Source organism: Parambassis ranga, chromosome 18 (assembly GCF_900634625.1).
Source record: "Parambassis ranga chromosome 18, fParRan2.1, whole genome shotgun sequence".
Taxonomy (NCBI): domain Eukaryota; kingdom Metazoa; phylum Chordata; class Actinopteri; family Ambassidae; genus Parambassis; species Parambassis ranga.
This window is the reverse complement of record NC_041038.1, coordinates 520,694-540,719: the sequence shown is the minus strand read 5'-3', so window position 1 is coordinate 540,719 and position 20,026 is coordinate 520,694. Positions and strand designations below refer to the sequence as shown.

At 41.4% G+C, this 20,026-nt stretch overlaps 1 protein-coding gene across 2 annotated transcripts in view; it reads left to right on the top strand.

Moving 5' to 3' along the window:
- The first annotated feature begins 3,581 nt into the window (after positions 1-3,581).
- adam19a (ADAM metallopeptidase domain 19a) overlaps positions 3,582-20,026 on the top strand; it is a 263,959-nt gene continuing 247,514 nt past the window's right edge. For both annotated transcript variants that reach the window (XM_028428685.1, XM_028428684.1), the window contains exon 1: positions 3,582-3,784. In XM_028428685.1, coding sequence (XP_028284486.1) covers positions 3,655-3,784 — 130 coding nt within the window. In that variant the 5' untranslated portion in view covers positions 3,582-3,654. The remainder of the gene's footprint in view (positions 3,785-20,026) is intronic.

The following is a 20,026-nucleotide window of genomic DNA, read 5'->3' as shown; positions in this document are numbered from 1 at the left end:
AGTTTTGATCAGATGTACCGGCAACTGTTCCAATAAATCCCCACAATCCAATCATGTGACTTTCTGTGGCATCTCTGATATGAGTAAATGCTAACCACATTGAAAGCGGTGCCCTGAGATGCATTATTCATTGTGCCTCATTTTCAAAACTGTATGCAAATTGATAAGCAATGATTCATACCCTTTAGGACATAGGGAGGCAGCGCTGTGTTTCTGACATCCCACCACTCACATTATGCCGTCTTTAAAGCAGAAACACACACACTCAAGCAGAGTGTGGCTGATGGGGTATTCTACATGCAGTGATTTGGAATTAAGATAGAGTGCCGGCTGCTTCTGTGTATCAAGCAACAAATTAAGAGCTTGAAGCGGCAATTTGCCCGTTAGGGTTAGGGTTATCATTTTGCAAGTTTCCCGTGTTACGATCTATCATACAGATACAGGGAACAACAATTTCACTTCTGGATCTTTTATTCGAATTTGAAAGACACTACTGTACTGTAGGGGACGGTGCTCCCCCCCCCTCCTCTTCACCCTTTACACCTCAGACTTCTGCTACAACTCAGAACTGTGTCTCATCCAGAAGTTTGCAGATGACACAGCCATCGTGGGGTGTATCAGGGATGATAGAGAGGATGAGTACAGGAGTGTAGTCAGCGACTTTGTCACCTGGAGTCAGGTGAACCATCTCCAGCTTAACACCTCAAAGACTAAGGAGCTGGTCATCGACTTCAGGAAGTCCAGCCCACAGCCACGCCCAGTGACCATCAGGGACGACGAGGTGGAGATTGTTGGCAACTACAAGTACCTCGGGTTGTGGATGGACAAACAAGCTGGACTGGACATGCTGTACAGAAGGCCTGTACAAGAAGGAGGGAGGAGTACAGCCCGCCTGATACAACACACGTGCAATAATCTGTACCATCTATGCTGCTGTGCAATGTTTGTTTACATTTACTGCACTATATCACATTACCATCTATGCTGGTGTGCAAAGTTTGTACATAATTCCTCTTATCTTTTATTTTTTACTGTACTATATTCTATTTTATTCTATTTAACTCTTGCTCTGACTGTCGGTGTTGTATTGCTGCTGGTACCCAAATTTCCCTGAGGGACCTTTGCAAAGGGATTAATAAAGTATATTCTATTCTATTCTATTCTATTCTAAAGACCCCGTTCAGATTTGGGAAAGTTAACCCAGTTTGAGGGGGATCAAATCCGGATAGCTTTCAAGCCAGATATGTTCAGACTTATTTTCAAATCCATCTTTTTTACTCACTTATTCACACTCAATCTGGCTCAATCAGGCTTCTTTGCTGTCCTCCAAACCATAAAGTGTCATATTGTAAAAGAGTTAGGATCGCTGGTCAGACTAGAGTTCTGGTGCTAACCTTTCTAATGGCTTGTGTGTTTACATCAACTAACTTCAGCTAACATTTAGTTGCTCCTTAGTGGTGGAGTGGTATCAACTCCATCCATGTGTGTCTGCTTTGTATGATGATATAAAATACTAGTTCTGTACATAATTGTCTCTTTCTCACACTAATTTAGCCTCCAGGCACAGCACCTAATGATGGAAGCAACTTCAGTGTCTCAGGGCAGGTAATAATCATTAATTTTGATATCTCAGTTTTCTGATCTCTTCTGCACTCTATCTAAAAATCCATCTCTGTATTTTTATTTGAACAAAACTCAAATCCATGCCTTGTTTTCTGAAAAGCCATACACAGTCAAGCAACCGGATGCTGGTTGTTTTTGACTTCAAAATAAAAGTCTAAGATTTTAAGGCATGAGAACTGGAGAATTCATCCATCCATCCATCATCTGAACCCGTTTTGTCCTGCAGTGCAGGGTCACTGGGGGCTGGAGCCTATCCTAGCTATCTACAGGTGAGAGGCAGGGTACACCCTGGACAGGTCACCAGTCCATCACAGGGCAGAAAACTGGAGAATAAATAAAATATAATCTTATTATGTTTAGTTTGTTATCAATTAATCAATATGAATACAATAAAAAGTGCCTGAACATAAAGGCTGAAGCCTCTCTACACTGCAGCTAATGGTGTTGAAGGGACAGCCATTAAGCTAAGTATCTGCAGCTGTGACAGCTGCAGGTTGTCAGGCTGATTAGCTTTCTGAAAAACAGGCCAGGTGTTGTCCTCCGCTTACAGAGGTTAAAGGAAAACATTATGTAGGTAGCAGCTGAATTAAATGCACTCCACAACTTGTCACATGAAACTTCATGCCTGAATACAGGCATCGTATTGCTTTTAGCTTATTGGTCTGATGATGACCACATGTCCTTCACAACCACTGTAGCCCTGTTTCCTGTACCACAAACAGGCTGAAACAGCAACAGCATAATTATAAAAAAGAACTGAAAGAGAGCATATAAGATGATACATGTTCGTAAGGACAAAATAATCTGACCTTCATAAATCACTCCTATTGCACATATTTAAGTTATAGACCCCAGATTAACAAAAACTATATATATATTTGCCTACAGGCCTAATGTCGGAGTGGAAGATGCTGTCACATTCCTGCTACACCGAGCTCTTTCTCACCTGGAGAAGCCCGGCAGCACTGTGAGAATCACCTTCTTTTTGATTTTTCCAGTGCTTTCAACACCATCCAGCCGGTGATCCTGAAGGACAAACTAGAGCAGACAGGGGTGGACCACCTGCTATCAGAGTGGATCAGGGACTACCTCACAAACCGACCACAGTTTGTGAGAACCCAGAACTGTGTGTCTGACCTGCTCACTTGTAGCACGGGTGCCCCTCAGGGGACTGTCCTGGCCCCACTAAATTTAATTTAATTTAGTTTTTGATGAACTGTACAGTTTTCTTACAGACCACTTCTACCTCCACTCACCTGTGAAGGGTGAAATTGCATTTTTGCAACAGCAGATACAGACAGCAAAGGATAAGTTAGGAAAGATATATACATGATAAAATAAACTACTACTACTATTCTATTAGTAGTAGTTTATTTTATCATGTATATATCTTTCCTATATATATATATATAATTATTACAAATAATGATGCAAATCCTAAAATTAGACCCTTCTTTGGGCAAGTGTGCAACAGGAGTAGATTAGAAATAACTTAAATGTGCATTTCCTGTTGCTGCTGCTGCAGCCCGGCTGCTGAGACTTCATACTCAAGTCAACTTCATACAAGTCTTTTCTTAGTGTGTTATTATTACTGCACATGTCCAAGATGTTAACATGTGCAACGTGGTACACATAATATATAATAGAAGATAACATGTTTAGCACTGATAGGACAGGGCCTGTACTAAATATTTAGAAATAAAAAATAGTTGTATTATAACAGATTGTTAGAATTATACAAAAATAACAATACAACATATAAGAATTATAAATCAATTATTACAACATTTAAAATACTACCACTACTACTACTACTACTACTACTAATAATAATAATATAATATTACTTTAAAAAAATGATATACTGTGTAGTAGGTTTTGACACTGTTCCTGGTACTTTTATTGTGACAGTCCTGACAGGAAGTCGTGTATATTACGCTATGTTCGACGCTCACGGGACTCAGACAGGGAGGCAGAGTTGAACAACGGCGAGGAAAGGGAGGACGGCCGGCGGTACCGAGGGTCACAGGGATGTACAGTAAACACAGGCAGAAAAATGCCCACATATCACCGGCAACATGTGGACGTTTGCTTGTTTTTCTTTATTTTCTGCTGCTGAGTGGCATTCTGGAAAGAGCCCGCGGAGACACCGGAGAACAAGGTAAAAAAAAGAGCGGACGCGCCGTCAAACTTCTTCCAGCATCTACCAGTTGCGTGTTGAAACCATTGAAGCTTATTAGAAAAAAATATTTACGAAGAATATGTGTGTCATTACAAAGTCGAAGTGAGGCAGGAAGTGTTTTAATGTGCTCCAAGTCAAACTTTGTTCGCGTTTTTGGCTGCAGGTTTAAGAAGAGGATAGCATGCGCCGAATCCCTTTTAAAAATCTGCTAATTTAGTGTCGCGTTGCTTGTCAGGCTAAAACGCAGAGCACGCATCACCTTAAAGAGCTTTTCTAGATAGCTGTGATTCATTCACGAGTGTTGTTACAGGCTGCACCCCAAAACACCAACATACAGCTGCCGAATAACACAGACACACACACACAATCGGGTTTATCACCGGCTGCTCATACAATCAACCCCCCTCCTCGCAAAGGTAACGGGGTGTAACCGTTCTTAAAGTTGACATTATTTAGTTGTTTTATTCAAGCCGAAATTAACACAAGATGTTAATAAATCTGAAAACTTTGTCTTGGTTTTCATGCAGTAAAAATAAACTCCATTTACTTTAACATGGATGATCAACTAAGTTTTCTGACCACTGAATCAGCTCCGTCCCTCTTTGTACGGTGTCCATAAAAGGCAGAGTACAGTGCAACTGTGCAGTAGAAGAGCCCAGATTCTAATCTGGATTATGTCATCCAAAATCTAACTGCCTACACGTGTATGCCTAGTTGCAATGTAGTATGTAAGGTTAGATTGTATTTGAAATGACATTAGGCTGATTGCATTCAGCACCTTCTCTCTCATGCAGACACAGAAAGGTCAAACTGTGTGAGAGGGGATGCATCACCCTGTCCGGTCATGTGGACTGAGCTACTCCGGGGCTAAATAATACTCAAACAATAACCTCCATTCAAGAAAGCTATTCCAAGTTAATGGAGCTAACAACCCACGTGTGTGTGAGAGAGGGAGAGACAGGCGGAGTTTGTGTGTGTTTGTGTGTGTGTAGTTTTCTCTGACGGTATGTAGTTTTGACTCCAGTAAATAAATCAGCCTTTTGTCAGATGAGATTCCAGCACAGCAGTCCTGTTTGAAAACCTGGAAAAGGACTGTGTGGTCTGTAGTGCTGTAATCATTTGTCTGAGGTCAGTATATTGTTAGTAGCAGTGGCATTATGTTGATTATGTTGTGAAGCACACAATGTGAAATGAAGAAAAAAACACCACAGCAACATGTTCACTGAAAGAAGTTGGTCAGTATTGTGAGTGCAACTGATTTAATTAGACTCAGATATGTGCTAATAATCTGTGTATTATTAAAGCTTTGAATAGAGCTAATGTGCAGACTAGCAATCTTGGATCTTGGGTGCAACTAACAATTGCTTTGGTAACTGGTGATTTATTTGTTAATTGATCAATTATTTAGCTATCACTGTTTAAATTTAACTTTAGACTAACTCTGTGTTTGGCATATACTGCATACCAATATAGATAAGCAAGCAAGGACAAGCAAAGAGCTGATAAAACAAAATGTTTTTTTAGCATATCAAGGACATGTAGCAGCAATAAAAACTACACCTAAACAAGCAAGCATTTTGCTAAGGCTACGTTCAGACTGCAGGTCTTAATGCTCAATTCGGATTTTTTGGTGAAATCTGATTTTTTGGTGTTTACAAAATAATATGCGACTGCTACCACTCTCCTGTGTGAATGGACTGCGGCCCTGAAGTGACCCACATGCGCAGAAGAGGACACAACGTCACACAATGTGTGCTTGTGCATTTTTGCAACTGTCAGATACAGTTAGCAGGTGAGGTGGTTCACTCCTTACCTGCTTTCATCATCACCTGCAGGGCCACAACCTGTAGTCCAGGTCTGCACGGTGAAGAATATGTGAGATGATGTAAATAATATACAATTAATTCAGGCAACTAGTTTTGTCATTGATTGTCAATTGTTCATTGCATTCATACAAAAATGTAGTGCGTTTTTGTTCCGTCCTCATCATGACTTCAGGTCCAACCAGGAACGTTTCAGGGGTGGAGTGCTTTCAAGCGCTGCTTTTCCAGGCCATGGACTTCATGTAAAAATCATTTATATAGAGCATATGTGCTGGACTTGTGATGGAAATTTTAATATCTGTATATGCAGTCACTCCTTAATATTTGTTATATTATGATATATTATCCTAAACTGTATCCCACACTCCAGGGGGTCAGCCTCAAGGTGCGATCAGGAGACAAATGGCTCCGTGACCTACGGGACTCCAGGAAAATATCATTAAGGTGTGAATTAGCATCCCACACTCCAGGAAGCCAACTTAAAACTTCAAAGTATAACCAGGAGACAGTGGGTCTGTGACCAGCTAGAAGAGGGTGTGACTTGATTAGGAGGGGGGAGGCTGCTGCAGGTATAACTGTGACATGTTCCCCATGTTCGGGGTCTTTCATTCATTCTGACTGCTAGTGTTTTTGATTGACCTTCTTTGCAAAGAATAAAGGCTGTTCCATACTCCACGAGAAAAGAGAACTCGCTCCACGGGTGGTAAGAGTGAAAAAAAAAGTTATTTTCGGCATGGAGGTACCATACTTCGCGAGACGTGTGTGTGCAGAACTCCTCATACGGCCCTCCCTACGCAGCGCACGTCACACACAAAAAGTTGACAATGCAATTGTATTGTAAATTGTGAGCACAGTCGTGGTTACCTGGCCTAATGAGCTGATAATGTTCATGGAAGAGGGTGTATAGCATGACAATAGATAGAAGATCAGTGTAGCTGACTGTAGCAGACCTCTGGTCTGTGTGAGTTTAATTCTTTGAACGTGTGGATGTCTGCGATAATACATCCCGTCTTCCAGTGTTTAATGTGCGCGAGCCACTGTAACACCGTGATCAATACTGGGATTAATTTTTATCGCCACCTTGTGGACAGACACTCTCCTCTGTGCGCCGTGTTTCTCCCTCCAGAAGCTGTTTGCCAGCTGCTCATCTAAACTAACTGTCCATCGTCGCTGCACTTCCTCCTTCTGTCTGTGTGTTCTGCACCTGAAGCCCTTGCGCTTCTCCACATTCATCACGCCCACAATAAATTCCGACCAATCACAGCATGGTTGACGCACAGCCTTGAGAGAAAGCGTTCTGCCCGGACCCTGTGCACGATCACTGCACAACGGGCGGTCCGAGATAAAAAATGACGTCATTTTGTGGGCGTAACGACTGCAGGGGGGAGGGAGTTCTCTGTTCTCGCGGAGTATGGATCCAGCTTAAATCCTTGTCGGCCGGCAGAAGTCTCTATTTCATTTTTCACCTGAGCAGAAAAGTTTCCACAACAGACTCTAGCCACTACATGTTTAATTGTGAAGCAAGAACCTGCGGGAAGTAAGGGAGGAAAAGGAAGATTACTCTGCTCGCCTTCCTTTTCTCTTACTCTCCATGCACACATTATCTGTATTATAATAAAGCTGAATCCTCAATAAAGCATTTATCATCCATAAATCACCATAAGGGACTGAGTCGATGTAAAAAAGGTTTGATTGAAATGTGCATGGACTTCACATTATTTGGCAAAACTTTTATTTTTGTTGCTTAGACTTTGACAACATGCATGAGTTAATGACAGCGGTTATCTTAGCTGAGCAGAGTGGAGCGTCGCTTCTGGGTTGCTTCTTGGGTCTTCTTAAAATGTGGTGTGTGTCTGGTGAGACCACATACATTGAATAGAGTTGCAACAATCAACCACAGAACACATTGCAAACATGCTTTGTGAGACTTAGTTGTAAAAGCTTAAAGGTAGGGTAGGAGATTTCATTCTGATACACTTTTTGTTAAATTAGTGTAACTTCTCTTTACAATCCGATAGCAACCAATTAGTTAGGCAGTTTCTCATTAAAACGAAGAATATTAATCATCTGTGGAAGCTATAAAACGCTAAAAACATCAGCCAATCCTCCGGGACGACCCTGCATGGAGTACAGGCTGGTTGTCACGTTCTTCCTGCTCTGCGCACACCAGAGAGGTACGTACATGATGGCTGAAGTCACAGACTTGTCTTCAGGTAATGCGTGTCCATGTGATTGGGAGGCGTGGCTTCAGGGTGAGCTCCGAGAGAAAGGGGCGTGTGTTTACTTTCGAAATCTGGCTGACTCTCACTGAGTTTTTAAAATCTCCTACCCTAACTAAGGGTGGGCGATATGGCAAAAATTTTATATCACGATTCTTTAATGATAAAATCACGATCACGATTTTATCACAATTTGTTTTTACATTGACACTTGACTGACAAGACTTCAGGTAGCCTACTCAGTCACTTCTCAAAAACTAGCAGTAAATTTTAAAGGCAAACAACAACTCGAATAACGTGCACTCAGTATTGGTTTTCAACAAAGATGAAAATTTAAATAACAATTACAGAACAAAATAAAGTTTTATTTCAAATAGGTTAAAAAGAAGACTAATGTAATTCTGTAAAGTATTATTCAACAGTCATTTAAATAGTAAACAATGTGATTTAGAACACATGATCAAACTTTAATGGGAATCATATCTAAGGAAAAACGGAGCTGCTGCTGCTGTCACCTCTCCACTGTTTACTAGAGTCTTCATATGGAGCATCTCCATCAAATGCCTGCATTATTGTTTTGGTGTAATGTCATTAGCTGTTGCCTCTGTCTGCATCTGATGTACACAAGCGGCCCTCCCACTCGCGCGCGCACACACACGCACAGGTGTAGAAGAGCTGCTGATGGCAGAACAGCAGCGAACCTGAATAAAATCAGCTGGTAGTGTTCAGAGAGGTGGGCGTGTACGTGCTCGTAGCATAATAATACATTCGTATACACGCGGCCCTTCCACTGCGACACATGACACGCACACACACACAGGCTTAGAAGACGCGCTGCTGCTGCCGGCAGAAACAGTACTGAACATAAAGGTGGAGTTCGTTTTAGGGACCAGTTCCTCCGTTTTCTTTTCATTTTCAGCCGTAGCTTCCTAACGGGGAGGCTGTCATTGGTTGGTCATTGGTGCACTGAGAGTTGGCCGAGTGGAAAAAAACTCATGCGGCTGCGCGAACATAGAACTGCAATTAATAGAACGTGCTCTATGGACGATAAAACGATCTGTCCATTCTGGCAGATCACCGACACGTTCAAATCCTTCACGATCATTTATCGTCAAATCACACACCCCTAACACTACCTTTAAGTTGCTACTTGGTAAAAACACAGTGTTTTCATTGGCTATTTTCATGAAATGCTCCCACACTGCAGATGTCTCTGACATAGTAGAGGAGGACTGACTTAAAGTAGTGAAAACAAAGGGGGTGTTCAAAGATAGACCGTTACCTGTGAAACAGGTGTGCTGAAAACACCGCCATTAGCACTTGGTACTTTCCACCTGATAAAATAACGCTACAAAAAGTCGACCAATCAGAATTTTGGTAGCGTATGGACTAATAAATTGACCAGTCGACCAGTCGAGATTACAGCCCTAATTTGGACATTTTGTTTTTAGTTCTTTGCCAAATTTTAACCAGTAATGTTCAACATTGGTCCCACTGTGCCTCTTCTGTTCTCCCTCATCAGTCTGCCCTCCTCCTCCCTTCATTTTTTATACCATATTATTTTGTGTCTTTTTTATCAGCGTTTTTTCTCTGCTGCATGGTGTCAAGCAGTATTGCACCAGTTAATTGGCTCCAAATTGGCCAACACACAGAAAAAAACCTCTAAATAGAACAGTGATAATTGGCTGTTCCCTGTCTCTTCCAACTGCCTGCTTAAAATACCCTCCAAAATAACAATACAGGCATCAGGAAGGCGGTGATTGTGTGCCATTAAGACTGGGAGCTCATTTATAGCAGTCAGCAAAACTTCTTTAGCTGCAACGCAACCTCTGATCCTTTGAAGGCAAAGGAATAAAATAGATTTCTCACTAAAACAGATGTCTGTTAGAGTAGTTATTTTTAAAATTGTGAGCATATGTGTAGTCCACTGTACCTTTAAATATTCTTTGGTGTTTCTGTGCTACAGTTTTCAGTTATTGGCAGAGAAAAGAGCAGAGGTCATAGCCCTCCCTATAACTTGTCCACACATACAGACATAAAAAGGCTCAACTGAAGATTGCGAGAATGGCAGTAGTGTAGTATAGTTACCATCACATAGATATTTGTGCACAGAACAAAGCAGGCATATGGAAACCGTAAGATTGCACAATAGCAATAGTGTCCTCACTTAGCAATAGTGTTTTTATTATTCAGTATATACAGGTACATCATTTTAGCAATAGCATGGCCAGTATTCAACTTATAAGTGTGTTTGTGTGTTATTTTGGCACACAAATACATTATAGTTTGTGTCACAGAAGCTTAGACAGATGTGGTTGGCAGTTTGTTCCCTCCACCTTGTCATTGGGAAAGACCCCAGTGGTTGTACCATTGATGTATGTGTGCGGGCGTTATAGGGTAAATGTTAAGTGTGTAAATTCATTCCTTAAAACAACCGTGTCTGAATGTCTGAATCTGGAATTGGGACTAAACAGCTGTGTAGCAATAAGAAAACGACTTTTAATTGGTTAAGATGTGCCTTGATCAAGAGCGACAGAAACATCTGGTGAAAAAAGTGATGCTCCCATCATACCTGTTATACCAGCCTTAGGGGTGGGCGATATGGCAAAAATTTTATATCACGATTCTTTAATGATAAAATCACGATCACGATTTTATCAAGATTTGTTTTTACATTGACACTAATTTGCATGTTTCTGTGTAAATGACTTCTCACTTCTCAAAAATTATCAGTAGATTTTAAAGGCAAACAACTCTGATAACGTGCACTCAGTATTAGTTTTCAATAAACATGAAAATTTAAATAACAATTACAGAACAAAATTAAAGCTGCAAGCAGCGATGACGGGCCCTCGCACTCCTTGCGGTCCGCGGGACCAGCAGCCAGCGCAGTGACTGTAGCATATCAATATATCAATGCGTGCAAAGTCAGATGTTCAGCATAAGTGTAAAGTTGCATCCACATAGGATGAAGTATGAGGGAGATACAGGAACAAAAACATCTATTTCCTGTGCGTTGGCGAAGGGTCAACTTCGTGGCGGCACCACAGCCAGACCGTATGACGAAGTGCTGCGTTTTTGATAACTTTTGGTCCCTAATGCTTTAAGAGTTACCAGACCGATTTTCAGGTGGATTGGACAAATCCCCTAGGACAAGTTCATAAAAGTGCGGGAAGTGAAAAATGCAAAATGGCGCAATTTTTTCAAAATGGCAGCCTTCCTGTGCGATTTAGAGGATAGCTTCAAGAGACATTTTTCTCGTCTAGAGGTGATACATTTATGCGTGCCAATTTTCATGTCTGTAGGTCAAACAGGGACTCAGATCTCATTCTAGGGGGCGCTGCTGAGCCATGTGGCCATGCCCTCGTATGACAATAAGGTGATATGAAAAGGTGCACAGGGGCTGATGTCATGATAGTAAGAGTAAGAGGCAGGTAGGATGAACAAATCAAGAAACACAGCAGCTTTCTGTACGGTGGCGAAGGGTCACCTTTGGGGCGATGCCCCGCCCACACGGTGTAACATCGAGCTGCTTTTTTGATAACTTTTGCTCAGCCATGTCCAGGTGACAAAATCACAGGTCTGTCAGAGTATTTCCCTAGGAGGAGTTCGTTCAAGTACGCGTTGTGGAACATGGATAATCAGCCTGAACAAAATCCATAGCCCCAGTAGGTGGCGCTATGAGAGTTTCTGGTCATTAGCATATCAATCTGTTCAGAATGACAGGCTCAGCATGCCTGATTTTTTTCATCCACATAGGATGAAGTATGTAGGAGATACAGCCACAAATACATCAATTTCCTGTGCGCTGGCGAAGGGTAAAATTCGTGGTGGCCCCACAGCCAGACGGTATGAGGAGGTGCTGCGTTTTTGATAACTTTTGGTCCCTGACCCCTTAAGGGGTGAGCGCCCCTTTGCACCATTCGGTGCTCGGGCCCTAATAATAATAATACCAGCAATTACAATAGGGCCTTTGCACCACTCGGTGCTCAGGCTCTAATAAACGCTTGCATTTGCTTGCATTTCAATAGGGCCCGAGCACCGAGTGGTAAAGTTTTATTTCAAATAGGTTAAAAAGAAGACTATTGTAATTCTGTAAAGTATTATTAAACATTTAAACAGACTGAAGTGTGCCTCCTAAGGTTAAACAGTAAATACAGTATTGAGACTTAAGTAAGTCTTAAAGTTCAATGTGATTTAGAACACAAGATCAAAGTATAATGGGAATCATCATCATCTAAATGAAGCTGCTGCTGTCACCTCTGTCCACCGTTTACTAGAGTCTTCATATGGAGCCTCTTCATCAAATGCCTGCGTTATTGTTTTGGTATAACGTCATTAGCTGTTGCCTCTGTCTGCATCTGATGTACACAAGCAGCGAACCTGAATATAACGAGCTGGTAATGTTCAGAGAGGTGGGCGCATTATGTTCTCGTAGCATTATAATACATTCATATACACATATATATACATATAAAGGGCAGCAGTGGCTCAGTGGTGAGCAGGGTTGTCCAATAACCGGAAGGTTGGCGGTTCGACCTAGTCGTTGTTGTGTGTCCTTGGGCAAGGCACTTTACCCGCATTGCCTCCAGTGCACTCACTGGTGTATGAATGCGTATGAATGGATCGGCGGTGGTCGGAGAGGCCGTAGGCGCACCTTGGCAGCCACGTCTCCGTCAGTCTCCCCCTGGGGAGCTGTGGCTACCACTGGTAGCTTACCACTGCCACTGTGTGAATGTGGTGTGAAAGAATAATGCATCTCAATGTAAGCGCTTTGAGTGCCTGCCCAACAGAGCAGAAAAGCGCAATATAAGACCAATGCATTATTATTATTATTATTATTATATACATGTGGCCCTTCCACTGCGACACACGTCGTGCGCACACAGACACAGGCTCCGTTGTCTTTTCGTTTTCAGCCGTAGCTTCCTAACAGGGAGGCTGTCATTGGTTGGTCAGGTTCACATTAAGCGCACAGAGAGTTGGAAAAGTGAAAAAACTCATCTTATCTCTTATCTTATCTTATATTCTGTGCTGTTAAGGTTTTTATTACAGAGATTTCTCTGTTATTTGCAGGAGGTTAAGGATGTTAAGTGCATTTCTATGTGCCTTAAGTGTGTGTGGAGAAATGTGCAGCTGATATGAAAGCCCATAGCTTTCCACTTCCTCTTCTGCAGTTATAGAATGTTATAGCCAAGAAGGACAATAAACAACTATTCAATACCAAAATTAAAAAGAGGATATCCACTAATGAGCAGATATCTGGGATATTCAGGTCCAGCCCTAAGATCTGGCAAGTCACACAGCACATTGAATTTAAACCGCTACCCTGAAGGCACCCAGATAGTTCACCGTAAACTCAGGCTATAGTCTAGTCTAGACCTGGGCAAAGCTTGCGTCTTCAATGTGGCCCGTGGACCGTGCACACAATATAAAACAAAGGCAGCAAAAGTCAGCTGTTGAGCACGGCATTAGTGGAAACGTCTTTCCAACCCTCCTTGTCTCTTCCATGCTGCTGTACTGCGTAATCCCAGCTACTCTAGACTAGGGATGTCCCGATCCAATCACATGATCGGAAATCGGGCCGATTACGTGATTTCAGACTCGATCGGAATCGGATGTTACCTCCCGATCAGGACTCGGATATATATTTATTAGGGCTCTCAAAGTTAACGCCTTCTGTGCAGGGTGGCTCTGTGTCCTGTAGCGTAGGGGTATGACTAGGCCTGTCACGATAAACAATAAATCAATTAATTGCACGATAAGTTAAGTTTTTCGGCCGCGATAAATTACATTTGCATGCTGGTTTGTTTTCCTCTCTCTCTCTCCCTCCCTCTCGCTGCCAAAGAGACTGGATGACAAAAGGCGTCACTCCGGTGCGTCATAGCGTATAAAGGCCGTCGGACTTTATATGGCCCGCGGCTTCTGTCTTAAAATGTGTCAAATCAACAGGTAGTTCTTATTTTTTTAACTCATTGTGTAACGTTTACAGGATGTTCTGAGCAGACCACGGTCAGCTCGCTGTCTGCGTCGCCACGGTGCGTCACAGCGCTGCAGGGCTTGGACGTTACAGCAACACAGAGAGCTGTGAAGCTGCTCAACACCGTTTCAACACTTTGCCACAATTCACCACGACACTAAACATGCTCATGTATAGAACCTGCTCTCAGAGAGAGTCCGCATTGTACGAGTGAAGTTCTCTGCCTTCTCACTGGCGGCACTCGCTGCAGCGCCACCCATTCTAGTTCTCTTGCCCAGTCCTCTTGTGCCATCTCTGCTATCAGTTTCTATGTGTTTCTGTCTACATGGTGGCGTTTGTAAAATTCACTGCAGCTGTCTGCAGCGGCCTGATGCGCATACACACATGCAAATGCAAACGCGTGCGCACACAAACACATGTGCATACAGGTGAGCCCACTCCCAGAGAGTGCGTGTTGTTTAGCTCTCTGTTGCTCATGACGTGCTAGTTGGTTTGACTTAACTCCATTGACTATGCTCAGATAAGCCATGGCAATAGGCCTACCACTACTCATAATAATAATATTAACATTAATATTAATATCATTAATAATAACAATAATAATAATAATGTTGATGATTGGGGCCTTTCCAGTGTTAAATGTTCTTTAGAAATTAAAGTTTATTGATCTTTAAAGGGTGTACTTGCATTATATGTCGTTATCATTATATTAGTTGAACATGGTCTCAAAACGACAATATTATCGATTATCGTAATAATTTCTCTTGGCAATTAATCACCCAGCAAAATCTGTTATCATGACAGGCCTAGGTATGACAGTTGCTTTTGGTGCGAGGTCTTGATGAGCTGCTGCGTGTCTGAAATCCTATTTACCGCCTTTATAGAGAATCTTGAAAGTATCGGATCGGGACTTGGTATCGGCAGATACTCAAAATCAAATGACTCGGACTCGGACTCAAAGGCAAAAAAACCTGGTCGGGACATCCCTACTCTAGACGGTCACGCTGTGTACACTTTAAAAATGCTGCGCGACTATGCTGAAATGTACGGTAAAGCACACAGAAACTCTATGGCGCTTTCAGATGTTACCGCGGTGCTGCAAGCTGACATATTTCATCGTCATCTGCTCTTAAAAAGCACAGATCTTGCCCAACTTTCAGAAGTCTGGGATTTGCTACTTTAACTTTTACTTTAACTCTAATGGTTTTCTTCTGTAAAAATATCTTTTCATCATCTGTGCTGCTCTGCACTGTGTGTGATTTTCAACATACAACCAGCACACACTCAAAGTAGACATGGACATACACAGAGAGGACAGAGGAGTAACCAGTAAATGACAGCAAAAGATTCTTACATTGATGAAAATGTAACAGGAGCATATTTATAAAGGTAGATACTGTGCCAGTGGTCTCCAATTTATATTATTATTTATGAAAAAAGCGTGGCCCTTTGCTTTGCTTATGGAAGTCTATGTGGCCCTCGCAATAAAATAATTGCCCACCCCTGGTCTAGTCTATAATCTAGCACTCTCTGCATCAAACAAAAGCAGTAGTACCCATTTTGCCCATTTTGCATGTTGCGTGTTTGACTTCACTGAAGCTAGTGCTTAGTTTAGTAAATTATGATTGTTTTATTGGTCTGCATGGATGTTGATTGTCGATGTGTAAACATTTAATGGTTCCCTGGATAACAGTGACGTGGGATTTAAAAGGATTTGGCTGATTAAAGAGTGCTGACACCTAATGTGGCCCTGTATGAGTCTGACCTCAACTTACTTAACTTAAGTTTCCTGTTATCGCAACGCTCTGCAGCCTTCCTGATGATTCTCCTTGTCAGGGTGTACCTTCTATTAATCTCAGACATGTCATCAAAAGGTTTTAAAAGCCCCACCAAGCTCCTAATGCATCACACTCCCCTGGGATTCAGATGAACTCCTATTCAGTATTCAGTTTTCTCTACAATGTCTGCCTGCAACACGGCCTATTGGTGCTGAGCTCTGCCTGCCCAGGGCATGCACGTCACATGCTTTTGCAAATGCAAAAATGGTCCTCAGACCCCAGAGGAATCTGTATGGTATGATTTGAGAGCTCTTGAAAGCGTGGGTTGTTATTTCTGGCGGGGTGAGCAAGCATTGGCTGCGCAGTCGGCAGAAATGTTGTGTCTCGACCTCTAAAGAGGCAAACTTTCATTAGAGACTTGTTTCCCTGACGTTGCCCCGCTCACCTTTTTTCACACACTGCCAGGTGCAAACATGGGGCTAGCTTGACTTAAAGGTTGCACCCTTGAAGAATATTTTGCTTGAATCTTAACAAGATTGTGTGGTTATTTGTAAGACACACACAGAGAAACTGTGCGAGGCCCTTTCTATTTGGCTGTGTGGGTTTCTTTTAGACATTAATTTTTCAAGTGTTATGTTTATGCTTTGTGAGTTTGCAGTATGTAGGTGAGGTGCTGCTGGGAAGCATGGTGTTTCTGAAAGTGTTCTATTACAGTCTGATTCTATCAGTCTGCATACCAGGATGGAGTGTAACAACAACATTTGAAGTGTGTAACCCCTTTTTATGATCAACTGAGAACAGAGCTAGTTTTACATAACAATGCTGGTAAATCTGTACTATTGAATTACACACGTAAATCCAGCTTATTTTTTTTCTCTATTCCATGTTTTGGCAGGAAATGTCACACATCACAAAAATAGTTGTTTAGTTGTGTGTAGTTGTGTCTCATTCCCACAGGGGACACATATACTGATTAGGAAATAAGCACAAACATCGAGGAAAAATGTGTGACATTCCTCCGAGGTGCAAGAGCACTTTGATTTTCCATTAAGACACATCTTTCTTCCTGACTGCCAGAAATATGGAAAGAGGAAAGCTTTTTTTTGTCCCTTTGTCAGTTAGCCACAGTGCACATGAAAAATGACATTAAAGGTTTTTTGGCTGCACCTCTCCTTGACAAAATCAGTATGGCTTTTGCATTACACTCATCCTTTGAACCCCAGAAAAATCATGGCTAAAACCAGAGAAAACTCAAGCATGTACATATGTGGTGGTCAGAAAGCAGTTAGAAAGATAAATGCTTACAGTTGTTGCTGCAATCATCAGATACATTTTTACATATTTCATCATTAACCTTATGAGCGTTTGCTCTTCGCTTTGATAGAAAATCCTTTGCAATCATTTCATCAGTTAAATTAAATCTGACTACTGCTGCTCTGTGCTGAGAGCTGCTGCGTCTCCTTCTGACGACATCCGGAGCAGAAATTAGTAACTATTAGGGGTGGGCGATATTTTATATCAGGATTCTTTAATGATAAAATCACGATCACGATTTTATCATGATTTGTTTTTACATTGACACTAATTTGCATGTTTCTGTGTAAATGACTTCAGGTAGCCTACTCTGTCACTTCTCAAAAACTATCAGTAGATCTAAAAGTAAACTCTGATAACGTGCACTCACTATTAGTTTTCAATAAACATGAAAATTTAAATAACAATTACAGAACAAAATAAAGTTTTATTTCAAATAGGTTAAAAAGAAGACTAATGTAATTCTGTGAAGTATTATTCAACAGTCATTTAAACAGACTGAAGTCTGCCTCCTAAGGTTAAACAATAAATACAGTATTGAGACTTAAGTAACTCTTAAAGTTTTATGTGATTTGGAACAAATTTGGTGACGTCATTAGCTGGTGTAGAAGAGCTGCTGACGGCACAACAGCAGCAAACCTGAATATAACGAGCTGGTAATGTTCAGAGAGGTGGGCGCGTACGTGCTCGTAGCATTATAATACATTCGTATACACGTGGCCCTTCCACTGCAACACACGTCGTGCGCACACACAGACACAGGCTTAGAAGACGCGCTGCTGCTCCTGGCAAAAACAGCACCGAACATAAAGGTGGAGTTCGTTTTAGGGACCAGTTCCTCCGTTTTCTTTTCGTTTTCAGCCGTAGCATTTGACAAAACAAAACCTGATTTAGTTAGGAGCAGTGCAAAAAACCGTGGCTTTGACGATCTCAAAATCGCGTTGTCTGAGATCGCAATTATCGGTCGAAAAACGATAGATCGTTCAGCCCTAGTAACTATTAAATAAATCTGATTCAGGTTTTGAGAGGAGCTAAAGTGAAGTTTTTTTCTTCTTAAAGCTGTTTGATGTGAACAAGTGAATCCAAAGAGAGAGCACGGTACATGTTTACACGTGTATAGCAGTATGACAATAACTTACTAATGATTTAGTAATATAATTTTTAAACAATCCCCTAGTTTCAAAGCTCTATCGCAGATGTTTTTATTTTACTGTTAGTAAAGTGTCTTTTTCTGCTGCAGTCTCACAGGAGGACATTTTCAGTAAATTTGTATTATTAATGGCTGTTTTGTTATGTGTCCCAATGTTGTGTGTTCACATTCACTTGTGCAGAATAAATAGACACTATTGGAGACCCTGATAGGACCAGGCATCAGTCCTGTGATCAAGCATTAACATAAGGAATATATGTGAAAATGAATAATTAAATAATTAACTAACCACATTGTATTTATTTCCAGAAGTGTAGCCACTAGGCAAGTTGTTTGATTGGTGTATGTTTCGACTCCAGTATCACTTTCTACAGCAACATGCTATAACTACAACCAGTTTTTTTACTGACTCACCAAACCTTTGACATGTCAGTCTATTAAGCTTTTATTTGGTTAAAATTTTAGATGGACTCATTTTTTAGAGAATGCATTCAAAGACCATTAAAAAGCTTAATTTTTTATGTATTTAAAAAAAAATCATAACATGCTGCTGGGCTCAGGCACTTCACTGTCCAAGTATATCGTAATTCATTCAAATTTGGACTTATCCCCATTGTTAATCAAGTCACTGAAGTGTGCCTCTCCTCCCTGAAGGAAGAGCGCCAGGAGTAGACACACTGGGGTGTAGCTCAGCTCAGAAGAATGCCAATACAAATTCTGTGTCGTCACATGTGAGTCACTAATCCACGAGACTTGCAAGCCCCTCGTTCTCTGCAGAGATAGACAGTTAGCAGGTGGTAGAAAATAATTCTCAGACCTAGTGAGATCTGTGGATTAGTCTTTTTCAGATGCAATTACAAACCAAATGTCACAGAGCTGCAAAGTTCAACCCGTTTCCTCCAAAACGTATGAAGATAGCACTTCATACAGTATGAAGTATGTTTCAAATAAAATGCTTAGTTTAAGTGATTTATAAATTCTGTTTTTATTCATGCATCTAAACTGATCATACTGTAAATAGATGGCAGCTCACACAAGTGCTGCAGCTTACCTTTATTTTTATTATTTATATTATTACTTAGGAGCTGGCAGCTCTGGCTGATGTATTGACTCAGGGGAGTCAGGAGGTTTAGCTTGGGTTTCAGGGGACTGCAGTAAGCCTATAAAATTGAGCCAGCCATAATTTTAAAGAAATGGCAATCTTTTGCAGTGATAAAGCTGTAGTGGCAGGCACTTGGCAGCGGTGTAATAGCACTGTTTGATTGATGGTCTGACAAAATAAGATGTTTGTAAGATCAAAGAACAGCATCTTCTTAGACAGACACTTTTTTAACTGAAGGTGACATAATCAATCTGCTGCCCAACTCAATTGTCTATTGTACACCCTATTAAGGGATGTATCTAATGACTGACAGTGTAAACACTTAGCAGACACATGGCAGGGTGATAAAGTGTAATCTGCTGCCATTATTTGTGGAAGGCTTATGTGCTTTGGGAATTAATTACCTGATTATAAAGCATTAGTACTCGGACAGCTCGTACAAAATGAGATCATTTTATCCACCACCAAGAGAAACTGTTTTTAAGGAAATTTTTAGAACACATTTGTATAACCACTGTGTTGTATCACTGGGTGATGAAGATGAGCAAAAGCCACAGTTATTTATATGTAAATGTTTGAGCTTTTAGGTATTGCATGAGTCATTTGCAGCATGTCATTGGATCTGGTTATTACTCTGCCTCACAAACGCTTAATGGTGGCTATTATGCAAGTTGTGAGGGAATGTGAAGGAGGCCTTGAACCATCATCAGCATGAAGATAAGAAATGACTCTCCCCCCAGTGAGAGCACTCTGGCTGATGTGTCCCACCACTTTGGTTCTGAAAAGTAGCTCGTAAAGAGGAGAGCTGAGCGCCTCATTAAGAATGGGATGAGTTCAGGAAGACTCGAGCTGAGA